This window comes from Toxotes jaculatrix, chromosome 19, assembly GCF_017976425.1.
Source record: "Toxotes jaculatrix isolate fToxJac2 chromosome 19, fToxJac2.pri, whole genome shotgun sequence".
NCBI classification, from domain to species: Eukaryota; Metazoa; Chordata; class Actinopteri; family Toxotidae; genus Toxotes; species Toxotes jaculatrix.
This window is the reverse complement of record NC_054412.1, coordinates 5,925,986-5,942,697: the sequence shown is the minus strand read 5'-3', so window position 1 is coordinate 5,942,697 and position 16,712 is coordinate 5,925,986. Positions and strand designations below refer to the sequence as shown.

General features: G+C 39.2%; 1 protein-coding gene across 3 annotated transcripts in view; it reads left to right on the top strand.

The window, feature by feature from the left end:
* Positions 1–16,712, top strand: part of rngtt (RNA guanylyltransferase and 5'-phosphatase) — a 71,831-nt gene that overhangs the window by 20,682 nt on the left and 34,437 nt on the right. For all 3 annotated transcript variants that reach the window (XM_041064409.1, XM_041064411.1, XM_041064410.1), the window contains exons 9-11: positions 779–914; positions 3,791–3,862; positions 11,393–11,557. In XM_041064409.1, coding sequence (XP_040920343.1) covers positions 779–914; positions 3,791–3,862; positions 11,393–11,557 — 373 coding nt within the window. The remainder of the gene's footprint in view (positions 1–778; positions 915–3,790; positions 3,863–11,392; positions 11,558–16,712) is intronic.

Here is a 16,712-nt window from a genome sequence, read left to right as displayed (position 1 = left end):
TTACTTTTGACAAACTGTGATTTGAATATAAATCCAATCGCGAACCCTAACCCTAATCAAAACATTTTCAAATGTAAAACAAGAGAGAAACAAAGTAGAAAACTAATCTCCCTCCACAATCCAAAACATGATCTTACACCCTTAATGAATATTCATGTAAACATAACTTTGTTCATCAGAGTTTGAAAGCCACATTTAAAGGCCCTGAAAACACTTTTTCTCAAAAAGCTCATCAACATGTATGAGGGGATCCAACATGAACAAACTATTTTCTGCTAAAGATTCACATGAAGGATTTCTCTTTCTTTAAATTCATAGTAAATAACATTTAAAATGTTTTTGTGTGTGTTTTTTTTTTTTAATTTTCTGGGGGTTTTTTTTTGTTTTTTTTGTTTGTTTGGATGCTGCTTATTTAGCCCTGAATATTTATTGTTATAGAGAAATACTTCAGGGGCTTTAAGGGTCCATTCAGTTCAAATTGCTTTTCCAGTTTCTGTGCTACAGTTCACAGAATGTTCTTTTAAATCCTTTGTTTGAGTCTGTCACAGTTCATACTTCCTAGCTGGAGAAATGTAAGATAATGAAGGGGCAACAGCTCAGTGCTGGATTAATAAAAAGATAACATCGTTTTAACTAATACATTTCTGCTTAAATGCATCCATTTTGACTTTTTTTTTTAATAACAACTCATAAAACAACAACATGCAATAACATTTAAACAACACAAATACAACTTGCTAACTTGTAATTACAGCTATATAATCCTCTCCCTCTGCAGGTACATGATGTTGATCAACGGAAAAAATGAAGTGTTCATGATCGACAGAGACAACACGATCTTCCACGTAGCAAACCTAGAGTTTCCTTTCCGGAAGGATCCACGTGTCCACTTATCAAATACTCTGCTGGATGGGGTAAGTTGTTGTTCCTCCTGATCCATTATTTTGAAACTTCATGTACTGTGCTATGGTAGCCCTTCTTGAATCTGGCTGTCAGACTTGAAAGTTGACCTGTTCCTCTCTTGACTGGAATTGCACTTCCCCTCCAACTCCAAACTTGTAACCTTCCCATCCTGCCCCTGCTGCTCAGTCTTGCAGAAAATTGACATAAGTTGCCAAACCTTAGGTGAAAGAGGAGCATGTTTCAGTCAGACAGTAGAGCCTGTCAAAGACTGCTGACAGGGAAATGATCATCCATGTCCTGCTGAAATAGCTAATGAAATGTTTTACAGTTTTCTGTCACTGTTTTTCTGCCTCTCTGTTCCCACACCGTGTTGTGCTGTAATGCTCAGCAGTGAGCTCCCAGGGGTGGCGGCGCGGGTCGGTGTCTCATCCTTACTCTGTAATACCAGGCTCAGACTTTTATTGACGTGTTTGTGCGGTTTAGGTCACTCGGGTCCCAGCTCTCCCCAGCAGCAGGTGCACATGCATGAGTCATTATCACACCCCCTAACTGCAAACACAGGCAAGGAAATTGCTGCATGTTCATGTAGTCAGCCGAGGCTTGATTATAAATATCTGGCGCTGTTTGTGTTTGCTGTCCCAGTACTGGTGATAACAGATAAGTTGCCTGTCATTGTTTTTGTTTTGCTCCCGGTCTTGAGTTTCGCAATTTTATCTAAAATAGGTATGTGCTTCCTCTTGGCTTAACAGTTGCTGATTGATGCTGTGAATTTAGTTTCCTCACTTAGGCAGGACATCTAATTGCAGCGTATTAGTGCTCCTTTGAAGGAGCTGTGCGGATGTGTGTTTAGATTGCTACTAGGTTTGTTTTGACTCGTGTTTATTCATCTGTTGATGCTTCTGGCTCTCAGCTCAGAGAGGCTGTGTTTTGCTGTTTACGGTGAGCCCTGTTGAAGCCCAGCTGTGTTGTCTGATATGTTTCATCTATAGCCCAAAGGCACTGGTCTTTGTCTATGATGTTTTATAGTACAGTTTTTAATGAGCTTTACATCAACTTGAGATCCAATTTTGGATGAATGCGCAATGTAGATTGAATTCCTGGCGGTTTCCTTTGGTCACATTTATGTATTCATCCGCTGCTGTCTGTCTGTGCAACAGCTCAGTGCACCAGATGCATAATGATGGCAGCCTCCTGGAATGACATCATTTCTTCCCTCCATCTCCTCCTCCAGTGCTGTGCATGCCTCCCATTCACTCCCTTTCTCCTTGCCTTCAGTCTGGCTTTGGCAGTTTAGTGTTGATGTTTGGTCCTTTTGTCCAGGGAGATGTGAAGTAAAATCACGTCAGCCAGAATAATGAATAGTCTTCCAGCTAAATTCCAAAAAATACACCCACCACTAACAGTGACGCCAACGTCAAAGTGCCTTCACCAGTGGAGGTGCTAGATGACGCATCCAAAATCTGCCACTTGATTGAGGGCTGTTCAAAAAGTCCCAGCTTCTGTGGGTTTTTTCCCCCCACATGATATTGTGTCCTGTTAGTTAACATCACCTCTTCATGTGCGTCTTAGGGAGCAAGTTTGGGAAATGCACTTACTTGCTGTCTTGTGAATGAGAAGCTTGATACCACTCTCTTATCTGTACAGTAAATGTGAAGTTACTGCCACCCGCTAGTTAGCTCAGTACAAGAGACATGCTCTCTGTGCTAAGCTAGGCTAACTGGCTTAGATGTAGTCCACAGAATAAAGTATGTATGTGCTATAGAAAATCAGAGATCCTGGTTAAAAAATGTAATTATTAAATCAGCTCAACAGGGCTGGAGCGGACCAACATTCAGCACAGATGGAACAGCAGTACTCTAAATGTAACAGGTCCAGCAGAGAGAAATTGCTTTCTGAAGCCACTCTGTGAAGGAAATGAAATGAAAATGGTGCATTAATCAGCTGCGCCAGGAATTCAGTCAAACACAGTGCAATATTTATGATAAGCTCACCTGGCCTGAGCTCAGTAACAGAGCCCCTGGAGCTTGAATAAACCTGCTCTCGATAGCAACAGCTTGATCTGGTGAACTATTAAAAATGTCAGCCTGTCCAAAAGAGGGCTGCAACAATGGATGACTCAGATGATTCAAAATATTTTCATTTTGTTTCATTGTTTTTATTTTTTTTTTTATATTCTGTTCACCCTGCTGTGTTTTTTGGTCAGACTGTATTGTAGGTACAGTTTCTGTGTAAAGCTGAATCCTTTGAGCGACATCTTACCTGCTTTCCCTTTACCTGTCAGTTACGTGCAATTATTCACCTAAATATTTAATGAGGGTAAAGGTAAAAATAAATATAGTTATGTAAATGTAGTCCTTCGCTCTCAAATTTGTCAAATACCAGGCATCGGAGTTACGACGTTTACTTACAGTATTTCAGCAGTGGTGACGTTTGCATGCTCGTCTCTGCTGTCACGACATTGTGTGGTTGTGTAACGTTTTTTTTTTTTTTTTTTTTAAACTCTGCTGGGTGTCCTGCACCACCACTGCACCTGACTCTCAACTTGAGAGTATTGCATAATGGATGTGCAGTGCTATTTCTGCTTCATGTCCTTCCACACACAAATACGCACACATCCCCAATTCCCTGCTATCCTTCCCATTGCCGCAGGCCTCTCCCTCTCTGAACATACATCCCCTTGAGAGTGTTCAACCCCCCCCCGGTGTCCCATCCTGCATAACTACTTTCAAACAGGCACCATTTTCGATTTGCTATGACATTAAGTCTACTCAGAGTTAGGACTTCTCTTTCTCAGTTTTTTCTTTTTATATCTTATCCACTCAGTCATAAACCTTTATCTCATTAACTATGTGTCTTTGTCTCTTTTTTTTTTTTTTCGCTCCTGCAGGAGATGATCATCGACAAGGTGAACGGTCAGCCCGTCCCTCGCTATTTGATATACGACATCATCAAATTCAACGTGAGTAGGCCCGGCCTTTTGAGAATGTGTTGTCTTTTCTTAGCCTGTCACTCCTGAACATGTGTCAGCTCAAGATCTCAAGCAGAATAAACAAACAGCACACTGGAAGCGTGCCAGAAACACTGTGGTCTCTAAGCAGGCCCCTCTGCCCTCTGCTTTTTACTTACCGTCTAAGCAGTAACGTGGTTTGGGATTTGCTTATCCTCAAACCTGAAAAACCAAGTTCCCGGTTGGGTTCATTCAAGGCTGTAGTAGAACAGGCAGCAGAACAGCGTTTCATCGGGGCTCTGCACTATTTGCACAGCGCTTTCATCAGTCCGCATGCTGGAGAAAGGAGCATGATTTTGCCTGACCCCAAACCCTGTCACACACTGGGCTTTACTAAAGCCTGACCTTAACCACAGCACTGGGCCTGAACTGCGTATGACCCAATGTGAATATTTAGAAACTAAGTTTTTTTGCTTTTACCACAGAAACTGGTTTTGCTGAGCTTCACTGACCTAGTTTTGTAATCACCTAGAGCTAAAATCTCATTAAATATGAATCCAGTCCTTTAACATTCATTTGTCAGTCATTGTATTGTTTTTGATGTGCACCTTATGATCAGTGTATTACAGTTGATTATAGCTTTGCAGCAGTAATTGCCCTGGTGCATCTGTGCATGTCCAGTTTTCTGTTATATATGTGCAATCGCACGTTTCTACCCTTACATTATTTTGACTTGGCCATTTTTCTTGAACAGCCTGAGGACAACATTACAAGGCTGTTAACTGCTAACACTTTTACGAACTGTAAATTAATTCATCCCTTTAACCGATCTGCGTGCTGCTAATGGCAAGCAGGCCGGCACGGAGACAAATGAGCCTTCAGTTTGCTCTTAGCAAGCCTCTGCTGTCTTCCTGATAAAAAAAAACTTGATGAATACCTCGGGATGAGGGGAGGGTAGGGGGTTACTTCGGCCATTATGTTTGTTTGTCGCCGACTTTTCTCTATCGATCAGAGGATCACACAGGCAAGCGGCTCAATAAAGGCTCCAGTGGCGAGGGGAACATCTTAGTCAGATGGTGCAGAGGTTAGCAGCTCCCCCTGAGCTATCACTAAAGCGCTCTTGTATTGATCCTCCTGGCCATTGTTAGCGTTCACCATTATCTGTGGTGGGCTGCTCCTTGGCACCGAGGCTCCATCCGGAGACTAAGGATGAAAATGCAGCAGGAGGGTGAAGACACCACCTGCTAGGCCCATGGCCTAACGTGACACCTTACTTGTTTGGAAAGTTGGGCGAAACACAATACTGGTATGCTTTTGATTAAAGTGTAATAAGAAGTGTGTGCCCTCTCGCCGCGATGGGTAATTTAGCCGCGTGTGAAGGGTCAGACTTTACTTAGGTCTGTGGATTTTGATGGGAATAAATGAGTTAGCACTGTTCATGTCAGAGCCGTTTATATCCTCAGTCATCCCACACAGTGTTTTCATGTTGCTGATGTGTGCAGTATCTTTCCAACCATGTAACTGATTGACCCTGACTATGGAGGAAAATTTCTATTCCTGGAGTATTAAAAGAAGTGCATTTTTGTTTTCCTGGAAAGTTGTCGCTGCTTGTCAGTCGCTGTCAGCTCCCCCACTGTGGGGGATCTGACAAGACGTGATGAAAACACAACAACAATTACATATGTCCTTAATGTTCACGTTGCTGTGGAAAGCTATTATCATCAAATAATAAAACTGTGGAGGTTGGAGTTTGACATCACCGCCTATCTCCTGACACTTTGATTGACCTTGTTATCTTTCATCTTGCCAAAACAAACTTGCTTAGGTGCAGAATTAGACAAGATAATTGGCTCAAACAGATTAATAGATGGGCGGAAAGGAGTGTGTATAGAATGTTCACTGCAGAAACTTTATCTGCTGAGGAATGGACTGTTTTACCTACATCAGCTCCATTTACTTCTGCTTGAGAAGTTTGTCTCAGGTACAGCCTGTAGCTCTGCAGGGCTTTCCACCCTAAGAATAGTCACTGGGCTGCATCACCCCTTTCAAACCAACGGCAGCCTCACTCTGACGATGCTCAGTAGCTCCTCTGCAGTCGCATTTCATCTGCAGCTTTCTGTCATATAGAGTACCTTTGAAGTTTGTCCTCCTGCAGCACATAAGCAGATAAGACGAGGTTACGAGTCAGATAGAGTGGACAAACACTTGTCCTGGTGCTGAAATTTTCTATTTTGGCCTCTAGCAGTGGCTAACAGTGACTTTATGGTTCAACTCAGACGCTTTGATTTGCTCGTAAATCACAATGCGTCCAAATCACTCTGGTGGGACTTTCGTCTGCAATTTGCCTGTGATTATGACATCAGTCTCCACCTTCATTTCCATGTTGAACATGTGGTTGAACATGTGGACGCTGATTAAGGAAATAAGTGGTTATTATGGGGATAATTATAGTAAAATGTAGCTGGGAAGGCAGTAATGGTCTCTATTTGATAACCAAATAGCCTGAAAATTCAATGCAGGACACAGATAGGGTTGTGCAGTGGATTTTCTGTCGAATACTAATGTACTTGGTTATCAGCTGGGACTTCCACTGCCTTTATGTAGCACATGTTTTTTTATTGGATTAAACATATGAGGATAATGAACAAAAAAAAAAAAAACCGCTCATGAATGTAAATTTCTGTTGTTTTCTTTTGACCCCTTAAACTCTGCTGAAGCAGTGATCTGACAGCTCCTTGCATCTCAGCTCCCATCTCCGCAATAGAATGACTCATACAGGAGCAGAAACAGTAGGCCTCAGGGGCTCTGACAGTATAACTTTAGACTTTTGTCATAAATTGTGGCCTACGACCTGTCAGTCTACATTTTTATACGCAAATAAACCGTCACCCAAAGCCAGCGAGAGATCCCAGCTCTTAATGCTGATAGAAGATGGTGAAATAAAGTCGCAGGAACTGGAGGCTCCTCTGTGGGTAAGGTTGCTCACATTATTTGGGATTTGGATCTAGAACTCGAATATTCTGAGCCAAAACTTTTCTTTTTCTGTGGAACAGACCTAAATTTATTCTATCCAATCAGAATTTTAGAGAGAATTCAGGAAAATAAATCATATTTATATTAAAAAAAAAAAAAATCTGCATCTGATATTGGTTCAAAATATTTCTTTCAGTTATATGATGGAAACAGATAAACAGTTTCAGGCGAAAAACAGCTTAAAAGCCTAAAATGTTTTTGTTAGAAATATCCCTAGGGAAGTTGCACATTACGCTTCTGTTGACTGGTCCCAACACTGAATTTGTCACCAGCGCATTATGCCATTTATCCCAAATTATCTGAGATAGTCACAAAGCTTTCAGCATTATTCCCTGCAAGGTTACTGTTGTTGCTGTATTGTTGAGTTCATCCTTCAGCCTCTCCAGCCTCATGCTGAAGAATTCCTATTCTGTGGCTCTCTGGTGTTTAACATTTAATGTGTGCTTATATATAGATTCTTTATGAGCTCTGTTAAATTTATCCAGAAAAGGGGGTTATGTATGTTGAATGCTGTCTTGTTTGTCTTGGACACAATTGTTTTTCAAACCAGTTTTTATATCTTTGTTTGATCTGATTGTCCGTAACTGATGAATTGATTATGTCATATTTTATTTGATAATATTTAAATAGATTGCCAAGTGAATAATGTTGAATATTTCTCTCCTAAACTAAGTTTTTCAGGGTTGCATCTAATGATTATTTTCCATAATAGATTAATCTGCTAATTGTATTTTGGATAGTGTGTTTGGATTTAAAATTTGTAAAGAATTCTAATTACTGTAGCCTCTTGATTAATCAATCGTTTTGTCTGTAAAACATCAGAAAACAGTGTAAAATGTCTTAAAGAATGAAGGATTTTCTCTGCATTGTTTTTTTTCTCCAAGTAACAGTCCACAGCCCAAAAACAGTACATTTACAGTCACATAACAAGTAAGAAGCTAAAACCAAGGAATGTACTTAAGCAATTAATTATCAGAATTATTGCTTTTTTCTTGTCAGTCCTTTAATTGGTTATAAACAAACTGTTTTGGTTTACAGTACTTCTTCTGTATTTGGAACCAATACTGTATTTCTTTAAGGACTGGTATCAGCTTTTGCAGTTTCTCGTCAAAAACTGTGCATTATGCACAAAACCCACAGCGATGACAGTAAAGTGAATATGGAGCAGCTCAAGCAAATAAATGGCAGCCACAAGTCTGAGTTTATGGTATTCACACTGAGCTATCGAGACACATTACCCCCTGGAACGACTCCAAAAGGAGAGAGAGAAAAAAAAAAGATGGGAGTGGTTTCACCGATGTAATTAGTCTTTATTCCCAGTAGTGTAGGATTGACAACATTCATATCTGCTGTGCTTTCCTGTGAAACAGGCATGGACAGCACATGCCTTGAATCATCCACACTTACATCTTGTTCTGTCCTGATGACACAGCTGACAGATGGTGCAGAATGTGTGGGACATGATACCAGCTGTTGCTCCAGGAGAATGCAGTGTGGTTTCTGCAGTCACCCTAAAAGAAAAACAAGTCCCCGCAGTACTGCCTAAATGAGAGCCGAAACTTTGTTTTGCCTGTGACCTTATTTGTAGTTGATAAATTACCCTTTTAGAGTTGTTAGGGCTGCATTACACAAGTCAGACAGACTCTTAAGCAAAGTCACAGAGACACAGTGATGGCACACTGCTCCACTATCAAGTTGTAACAGCTAATGCATTAGGAAACATTTGTCCTCTTAGATATCCAACAGACACAGTGCAACATGGGCGTCCCAGTGGAGTCATAACAGGCAAATGAACCAACTCCTTAAGGTGTTTTAATAATTAATTCTTCTAGGTTGTAGGTCTGCATCTAACGATTATTTCCATTTTCGATTGTTTTTCCGATGGTTTTCTTGATTAATCGACTCAATCTTTTAGTGAAGAGTGAAAGCTGCCATTTACTGTTTCTCAGAGCCTCAGCTTATCATCCAAAGCCCAAAGATTTTCAATTTACAAGGATGTAAAACAGAGGAAAGCAGCAGATCAACAGGTTTGAGAATTTGTAACCAGAGAATATTTGGCGTTTTCCTTTTAAGCCAAACATGTAGTCTTAACTGTGTAACTAGGATAATATGCACAGTTTTCCAAACTGCGTTCCATATTGTCCTTGTTTTGAAGACTCACGGTCAGTGTGAATCCTTTTGTTCTACAGTCTGTATTTTAATGGGTTTTGTTACCATTGAGAGCTGGGTTTTCAAACTTTGTATTTGAACGAAATAACTAGAGTAATTCAAAACTAAGTCATATCTTCTTTTGAGAAACAAAGCTGTCTCACACCATGTTTAATCAGTCATGATTGTTTTTTTTCTCACAAGTTCTAGTATCACTACTACTACTAGCATGCACAGTAGGCACAGTTGTATTTTCTGTGGTTATGCATGAAAAGTAATTGTTTGAAGATGTGTTCATGAGGCTTTTTATTGTACTTGCTCACATAAGACAATGACTTAAAAGAATACTCTGATCTTTTCTCTTTTCTTTGCTAAATATCTTCATGACTCACAACACAGTACAGTCTTGCAATTGCATCTGATCTTAACTAATTATTGATCATCCACCTCCTCATTCACTTTGAATGGAAATCGCTAAGCCCATCTCCAATAATTCCATAGAAAGCTCTTGAGAAGAGAAGTGGCCTTTACCAAACAGTAACAAAGCAGAATACAAATGCCCCCAAGTCACACCTTCCTGCTCAATGCCTCTCGATATAGACCAGGGAATATTGATCCACAACCCACTGGTGTAGGAGCAATAAAGGTGGAAATGTTTCACCATATATATTTTTGATTTTTATTTTATTTCAACATTTTAAAAGGGTAAAAACAACACACAATGCAGTTGAATAAAAAAAAAAAAAAATGTAGGCGGCAAAATGTTGGAATTTACAAGAGACGCCAAAGATTTGTCTGGTTCAGCTTTGAAGAAAGGTTCACAGTTGAGCTGCAACCGTTAGCCGATCAAAAGAAATTTAATCTGCAACTATTTTCATTATTGAATAATTGTTGTCATTTAAAAAAAAACAAAGTCCGAAGCATTTTCTGGTCCCAGCTTCTCAAATGAGAGAATTTGATGCTTTTGTCTGTCTTCTATGACAGTAAACCGAATGTTTGTGTTCTGGAGTTTTGGAGACATTGCCTTGTTCTGAGGGGAATTATAACAGGCATTTTTCACTATTAGCAAATAGTGAAAATAAAACTATTGTGTCAACTCCCAACAATTCCTGTGAAGAACTTTTTTTTAATCAAGGTCTCTATTCATATTATCGAACAGCTGAAGTTTTTCTTTGTAACCAGACTGATCGCAGTAGAGAACATTGTTGTAGAACCATTCAAACAGATAATTAAAAATAGTGTTATCTGGCCAAAGTATGTAGTATGTCTTTAAAAACCACAGAAACGAGTTTGTGGTTTGAAAATGTTCATCGGCTTTGTGTTGTAAAATGGGCAAAGCCTTTGTAGGAGAACATTTTTAAACAGTTTTTCTGCTCATCATGTCCAGGTGACGTAGAAAATGTTTGCTACTGATTCTTTTTTTTCTCTCTTGGCAATAAAGAAATGTCAGCTTGTTTGCTGAGTTTAAGCTCCTTTTTTTCCCTCTCTGATAACTTGTGAGAAATATTAAATGTCAAATTGTTGTCATGCATTTAGTCCGTATCCAACTGGCAGATTTTCAGGACTGACTTATCAGTTTTTCTTCTTCTGTCAGTGGTTTTCTTTTTTTGTGCTGACAAAAGTGAAATCTGTGAGTCATTATGTTTAATCACTTTGTCAATTGAGCAACGGAGATATGTGGTGGTTTGACCCTTCTGTACCAGGGTGGTTTCATCAAAACTCCTCTGCACCGTTTAACACTTGAAAGTGGTCATACAGTCATATTTGGCTGTGTTATTTGGCTGCTCTAATTTTCTTCTGAGTTTCTTTATTAATAGCCAGGAGCAGGAACTCAAGCACTGTTGTATTTTTTTCCTCTGCTACACTCACAGTGATCCGGCAGATGGGTTCGGTGACACCTTTGCTCTGCTTTAGTGGCCCTGTCTGTTTGAGAGGCAGTGATGGCTCAGGTCTCTGTGTTTGCCTGTACAGAGCAACTGTGTGTGACTGGCCAGTCATGGGGGGAAGCTGTTGTCATAATGACAAAGAAAAACTGATTGCACTGTACTGTGTACTCTTGGTGTTGATATTCCCATGAGCTCAACTGATGTCAAGGTCTTGTTGTCCCTGGCCTACTGTACTGCTCACCTGTGGTGGAGCTATAAGTGGGAACTACACACAGAGACTTAATGTAACATTGGAGAAAATAAAGACTGTTTTAGAGAGTGTTTTTTTTTATTTATATGTTGTGTTAATATTGATAATGATGATCTTTCTTCTAGCAAAGTGTGCACATAATATTCATACATGCATTTCTAAATAAGTTACATTCCCAGGGCACATTAAGAAGTGATTGAGTTTGTTTTTTTGTGTGTGTTTCAGGGACAGCCTGTTGGCCATTGCGATTTCAATATCCGGCTGTTGTGCATAGAAAAGGAGATCATTTCTCCGCGGATGGAAAAGATGAAGACTGGACAGATCGACAAAACCAAGGAGCCCTTCAGTGTCCGGAATAAGCCCTTCTTTGACATTCATGCATCACGGAAGGTAACGTGAACAAAGGCATTTTTTTCTTTTACCTTTCCAACCCCTTTTTTTTCCTTTCCATTTCTTCCACAGGTGTTACTCAGTTATACTCCGTCCCTGCTTTTTTTTTTATGTGCATTATGTTTCAGTTGACATTGATTGCCTCTTCTTATGTCCTTTTCCGTCTGTGATACATGATGAGGTATAAGTAGGTTCATGTGAATAGATGGCGGAGGAGTAACGCATTACAATATGCTGCTGATGGTAGGTCATTATTGTTAGAGCTGTTAAGTATAGGAAAGGACATGATTTCATAGATTTTATTGGTCGTTGCCTAGCTCCTGGTATTCCTGTAATTTGTTCGATAATACCAAGAGCAAATGTGAAATGCACTTTTTCTTGACCATTTTGGTAGAGATGAGTATATATTTTGCATTTCCCTTGTGGTTGTCATATAATAACACAGCTCAGGTTATAGCACTGTTCTGTTTATAGGCTGAGGACAGCAGAGTTTTTATTCTCTGATTAGCTGTTAAGCCCTCCCATAAGGCCTGCACTTGTGGCCTAATATCAGGTCTGTGGGAGGTCAGAGTGGAATTAATTTGATGCTCTGTGCGGGCCAAGATCAGTCACACGTCTTGGCACTGTGCATTCATAAATGATCAAAGTTATACGGAAGGGGTGATGTTTCAGACATTTCTTGTGTTTTTGTCACACGTCCTCCTCTGCCAACACTGATATCTTGGTGTTTTTATACTTTGTAAAATTCTTGATATGAATGGTTGGGTTATCTCTCGTCTAACCCTGTGCTACCCACTCGTCTAAGAACCTTTATGAGAGATCACCCCCCACTCTTTGGGGTTCATGGCGGAGTAGATGCTCTAGGAATGAAGTCACTGGAACTATGTCTGGTTTCTGACTGCTCTATTGTGTTGTGCGCTGGCCATCTGCTCCCCATACAGTCACATCTCTGTTGTATGGTACATTCAAAGAGGGAAAACTGGAATCTGGCTCATTAATTCAAAGCAGCACAACCTTCCGCTGCATGGCATATCGAGCAAAAATTCCTTCTGGGGATATTTCAGTGGCCGTCTGGAGTTGTATGATGTCTTTTGTCTGTTTCTAGGCTGCTGTTTTTCAGCTCTGACACTTACACATTCATGCTGCCATTTCCCCACCAATTGGTATCATTTATTCTCTTTGCTTCCTCCACTTGTCCAATTATCTTACAAAGACCCCTTTTTGTACTATAGAATTTGTACATTGGGACAACCAGTTAATTTATTTTTGGAATTTCCCTCCTGTGTAGGTGGAATGGTCTTGGCTGACAAAATGTATTTTGAGAAGAAAATAATTATGAATTTAATGAAACTTTATTACTCAGTTGGTGGAGTGACCTGTTCTAGAGTTAATTGCATGTAGCATTGTTTAGTTTTGTACCTAGGTTGCAATAATACTTGTTTTATCTTTAAGAGATACTACTTTACTTTCCTATGTGCACCTCTGTTACTGCTGTCAAATAAAGGCAAAAAAAGAGAAATCTTTTTCGGTATCACAACAACCAATATGTTAATGTTAATTTTACAATAAATAAATAAATAGTAGAACAGTTACTACAGTGAGTCGGTAACCAACAGCGTGCTGTATCAAGATACCCATAATATCAAAATCCAATCATAACCTGACGTCCTTGGCAACACCCAGCCGCACTACATGCCCGATTCTAATGCTGCTCACGTTTCCCATTTTGTTATGACTCAACCTTTTAGGCAAGTATACTGGATGCCAAATAAGTTCTTGTATGAACTTACCAATGTGTGCCAGCAACGAAATTTGCTTGTTTTCTCTGTGTGGTACTCTTGTATAATAGTTTTAATATAATTTGTTGGGGTTGCTGATACTCCACATTAAATATACACAACATTATTAAGCTTAGCGTTCTCAATTCATAGCGATTAAATTTCTCTCTGGTGGTGATGGACACTGGTAAGTCGGCCAGAGAGTGCATTTGGCAGAGATCTGTATATTCCTTTCAGGGGATTAGAAATCAAGTCAAGCCTGGGATTTCTGGTCATTTTCTTGCTCACTGAAGGCGACAGTATTGGCAGTTTCCATAGACAATCTGTTTGAGGTAGAAATTCATATTCCCTCTGGGATTATAGGAATGATTGTATGAGTTTTTAGGCTACCAAGAGCTGATGATAAAATTTGCAATTTCCATAGAAAGTGGGCTTAACCAGTCAAAAAGCTTAGTCAAGCTTATTTTTAAAGACCCATTATGCTTTTCCTTATTTTCTGACATATTTAAAATGTTACCGTTTTGCATGTCCATATAAAATACGTGGCCAAATATTCAAATCATGAGGTGAACCTATGTAACAGGGTCTGCTCTGAACACTGGATTTCCAGCGTCTTCTTCTATTTATCCAACAAGCTAACATCAGCATGTCACAGATTTCTTTATACGGTCATCAGCTCCAAGCACAGTTCTCCCAAAACAATTTTATTTCCTGACAGCAGGCGGTTTCCACTTCAATCGGCGTCGACCGAAGAGAGACGTCCTGCTGTAATCTTTGTTGCTGTGGATGTTCGTGCTGTCCACTCAATTATTCTGGATTGGATTCGGCTTCCAACATGTACAGATAGATTTGAGAAGTTGCCATTTCCAATCAGTTACCTAATGTTACTTACTTTTAGTTACCAGTGACTCCATTTTGCAGTGTGCTTTCAGACCCTCAGACCCCTGGTTGCACAAAACAATTTGAATGTTTTTTTTTTTTGATCATTTGATGGGACCCTATTTTCAGACATTTTATAGACAAATGATGCATTGATTAAACAAGAAAATAGCAGAGTCGATAGTGGAAATAATTAGTAGTTGTAGCTGTAATTGCATGTTTTTAGTAGCTCTAAAAACAGAATGACCCTTAATGTAATAAACCAAGTGGATAGGATGAACCTGTGCCTGTGTTGGCAGATGTCAGCTTGTCTTTATTTAGACAATATTATCTTAAATATGTTAATATTTTTTACATTTATTTATTTATTTATTTTTACATTTGTCCACCTAAATGTGTCACCCTCCAAAACCAGAGACATTTTGAGTAGGAGTAATTATTTTATTCAGTTCTTGAAAATATAAAATTGAGAGATGTAAATCCTGTTTGAATAATCGTAACACTTAGAGAGCATGGAGTAATTAAATCTAATTAATGGTGTATCCAGATTTAATAAAGTCACAATTTGGTAATGTTAAAATTACAAAAGGAAATTGGATGGTGTTAATTTGTCTTTGCCCTTTGTTGAATACCTAATATTCCTTGCTCGTTTATCATATCTAAAAGAGACTATAGGGCTAAGCTGAATAAAGTTTCCCTCAATGAGACTGATATCTCCAATTGACCCCAGGACAAACCCAAGCTGCTAGTGGTGAACTGGGGAGACAAAGACTTCAGGTGAGAGAATGAGTTTTCTTACCTGAGAGTAGATTTCATCTTGAAATACCTTTTTTTTTTTTTTTAGATTGAATTTGGATAGAGACCTGAAAAGCATTTATTTAGTTATCTTTTTTAAGATTGCAATCTTTTCATGGAGCTCGAACCTAATCACAGAGGGTGAGATTAAGGTTTAGCGTATGTACTGAATACTAAACAGCCAAAAGAATTGACTTCCTTGAGAATCTAAGTGGTGAAATGAATAGATTTTTTTTTTTTTTTTTTTAGTGCCAATTCACTACGAAGTCATTTCACATATCACAGTCGTTGAAGTGCATTATAGTGCTTATTTTGTTTGGTGGGCTGTTTCTGTCTTGCACTGAGGACAGCTACTTTGCTGCTGAAGTTTACTCGCAGGAATATTACTTTAAAAGTTGGGACCCCAAGTAGGCAAATACTTATCTCTTGTTTTTTTTTTTACATTTAAAAAAATAATAATAATAATGCTGTTACTGTGGGCAGTAACAGCATTACTGCCCATAACAGAGACAGAACGAACAAGTTTATTTTTAAAAAAGCTGCTTCTATAATTGGTTTGATTGCTGATTTGTTTGAAAGACTTCCTGAGGAAAGAACCAGATGGAGAGTTTAGCACTACCTCAGTTTGAAGGTCAGTCGCTGTTTGGTGTTTTTCACATTCAAAGAAGTCTGTTAAGTGACTGTTTAAGATACTGAGATGCTCCACAGAATGATTTTGAAAGTCTTGTGTGTGTGCACAGCTGTGAAACATTTGAATAACGCTGATACTTGCCTGTTTTCAGGTTAATTTGTAGGGTCTTTTATTATATGTATTGCTTTTATCTTTTTTCTAACTTTTTTATTTATTTATTTTTATGTCTAGGCGAACTCCTGTGCTACACTGATGTCCTCCTTAACGTGTTAGCTTGTGTGTGACCAGACTAGTTTCCCCTCTGGGGATTAATAAAGTTATCTAATCTAATCTAATTGAGACCCATCTTTAGGTTCCTTGCTATTTCTTTCCAACTTACCCAGAACTTTTCCGATTTTAGTTATCTGATGATGTGTTTCCTGGGGTATACTCGATTCCAAGCCAGGCTTCTGGTTAGGTTGAAGCTGATTAAGATACATTATCTACATCAAGGTCTCAGGCTTTAGTGTATTAGAAGTGTGTCACCAGTGGCTGCTGTGGGGCCCTGAGGCCACCTGTATATGATAAGCATCACAGTTTTTGCAGAATCAGTGCCAAAAGCGCAGCACAAAACCAATACGGCATGAGTTATTTGCTGTATATTCAAGATATTTTACATCCATTCTAAAGATAAACCAATAAACATTTATTTTTAAATTAAACCAGTGTCTTACATCTGCAGATACAGATGTGCTCTCTTCATGTTTAAGTTTCTAGAAAAGTTCTAACCTAAATGTTTGCACTCTTAATGATGAGTTGCAAGTAATCAAACTTTTGAGCGCAGGAAGCATCATACAGCAGCTGAGGTAGACTTTAGAAAGGTTCGCCATCATCGTACTCGTGAAAAGCAGTTGCTCATGTGTGGTCTTGATCCCAGACAGTGTGCTGACAATTTGCAGCCACAAGCATACGTGTGATGACAAGCCTTTTTATCCTCTCCTGACTCGCCTTCCTCTCCAGTGGGCTCAGTCGTCAGTAACGGTCCTTGATTCTATATAAATGTCCTCCTCTCATGGCCCTCCTGTTGACGTTA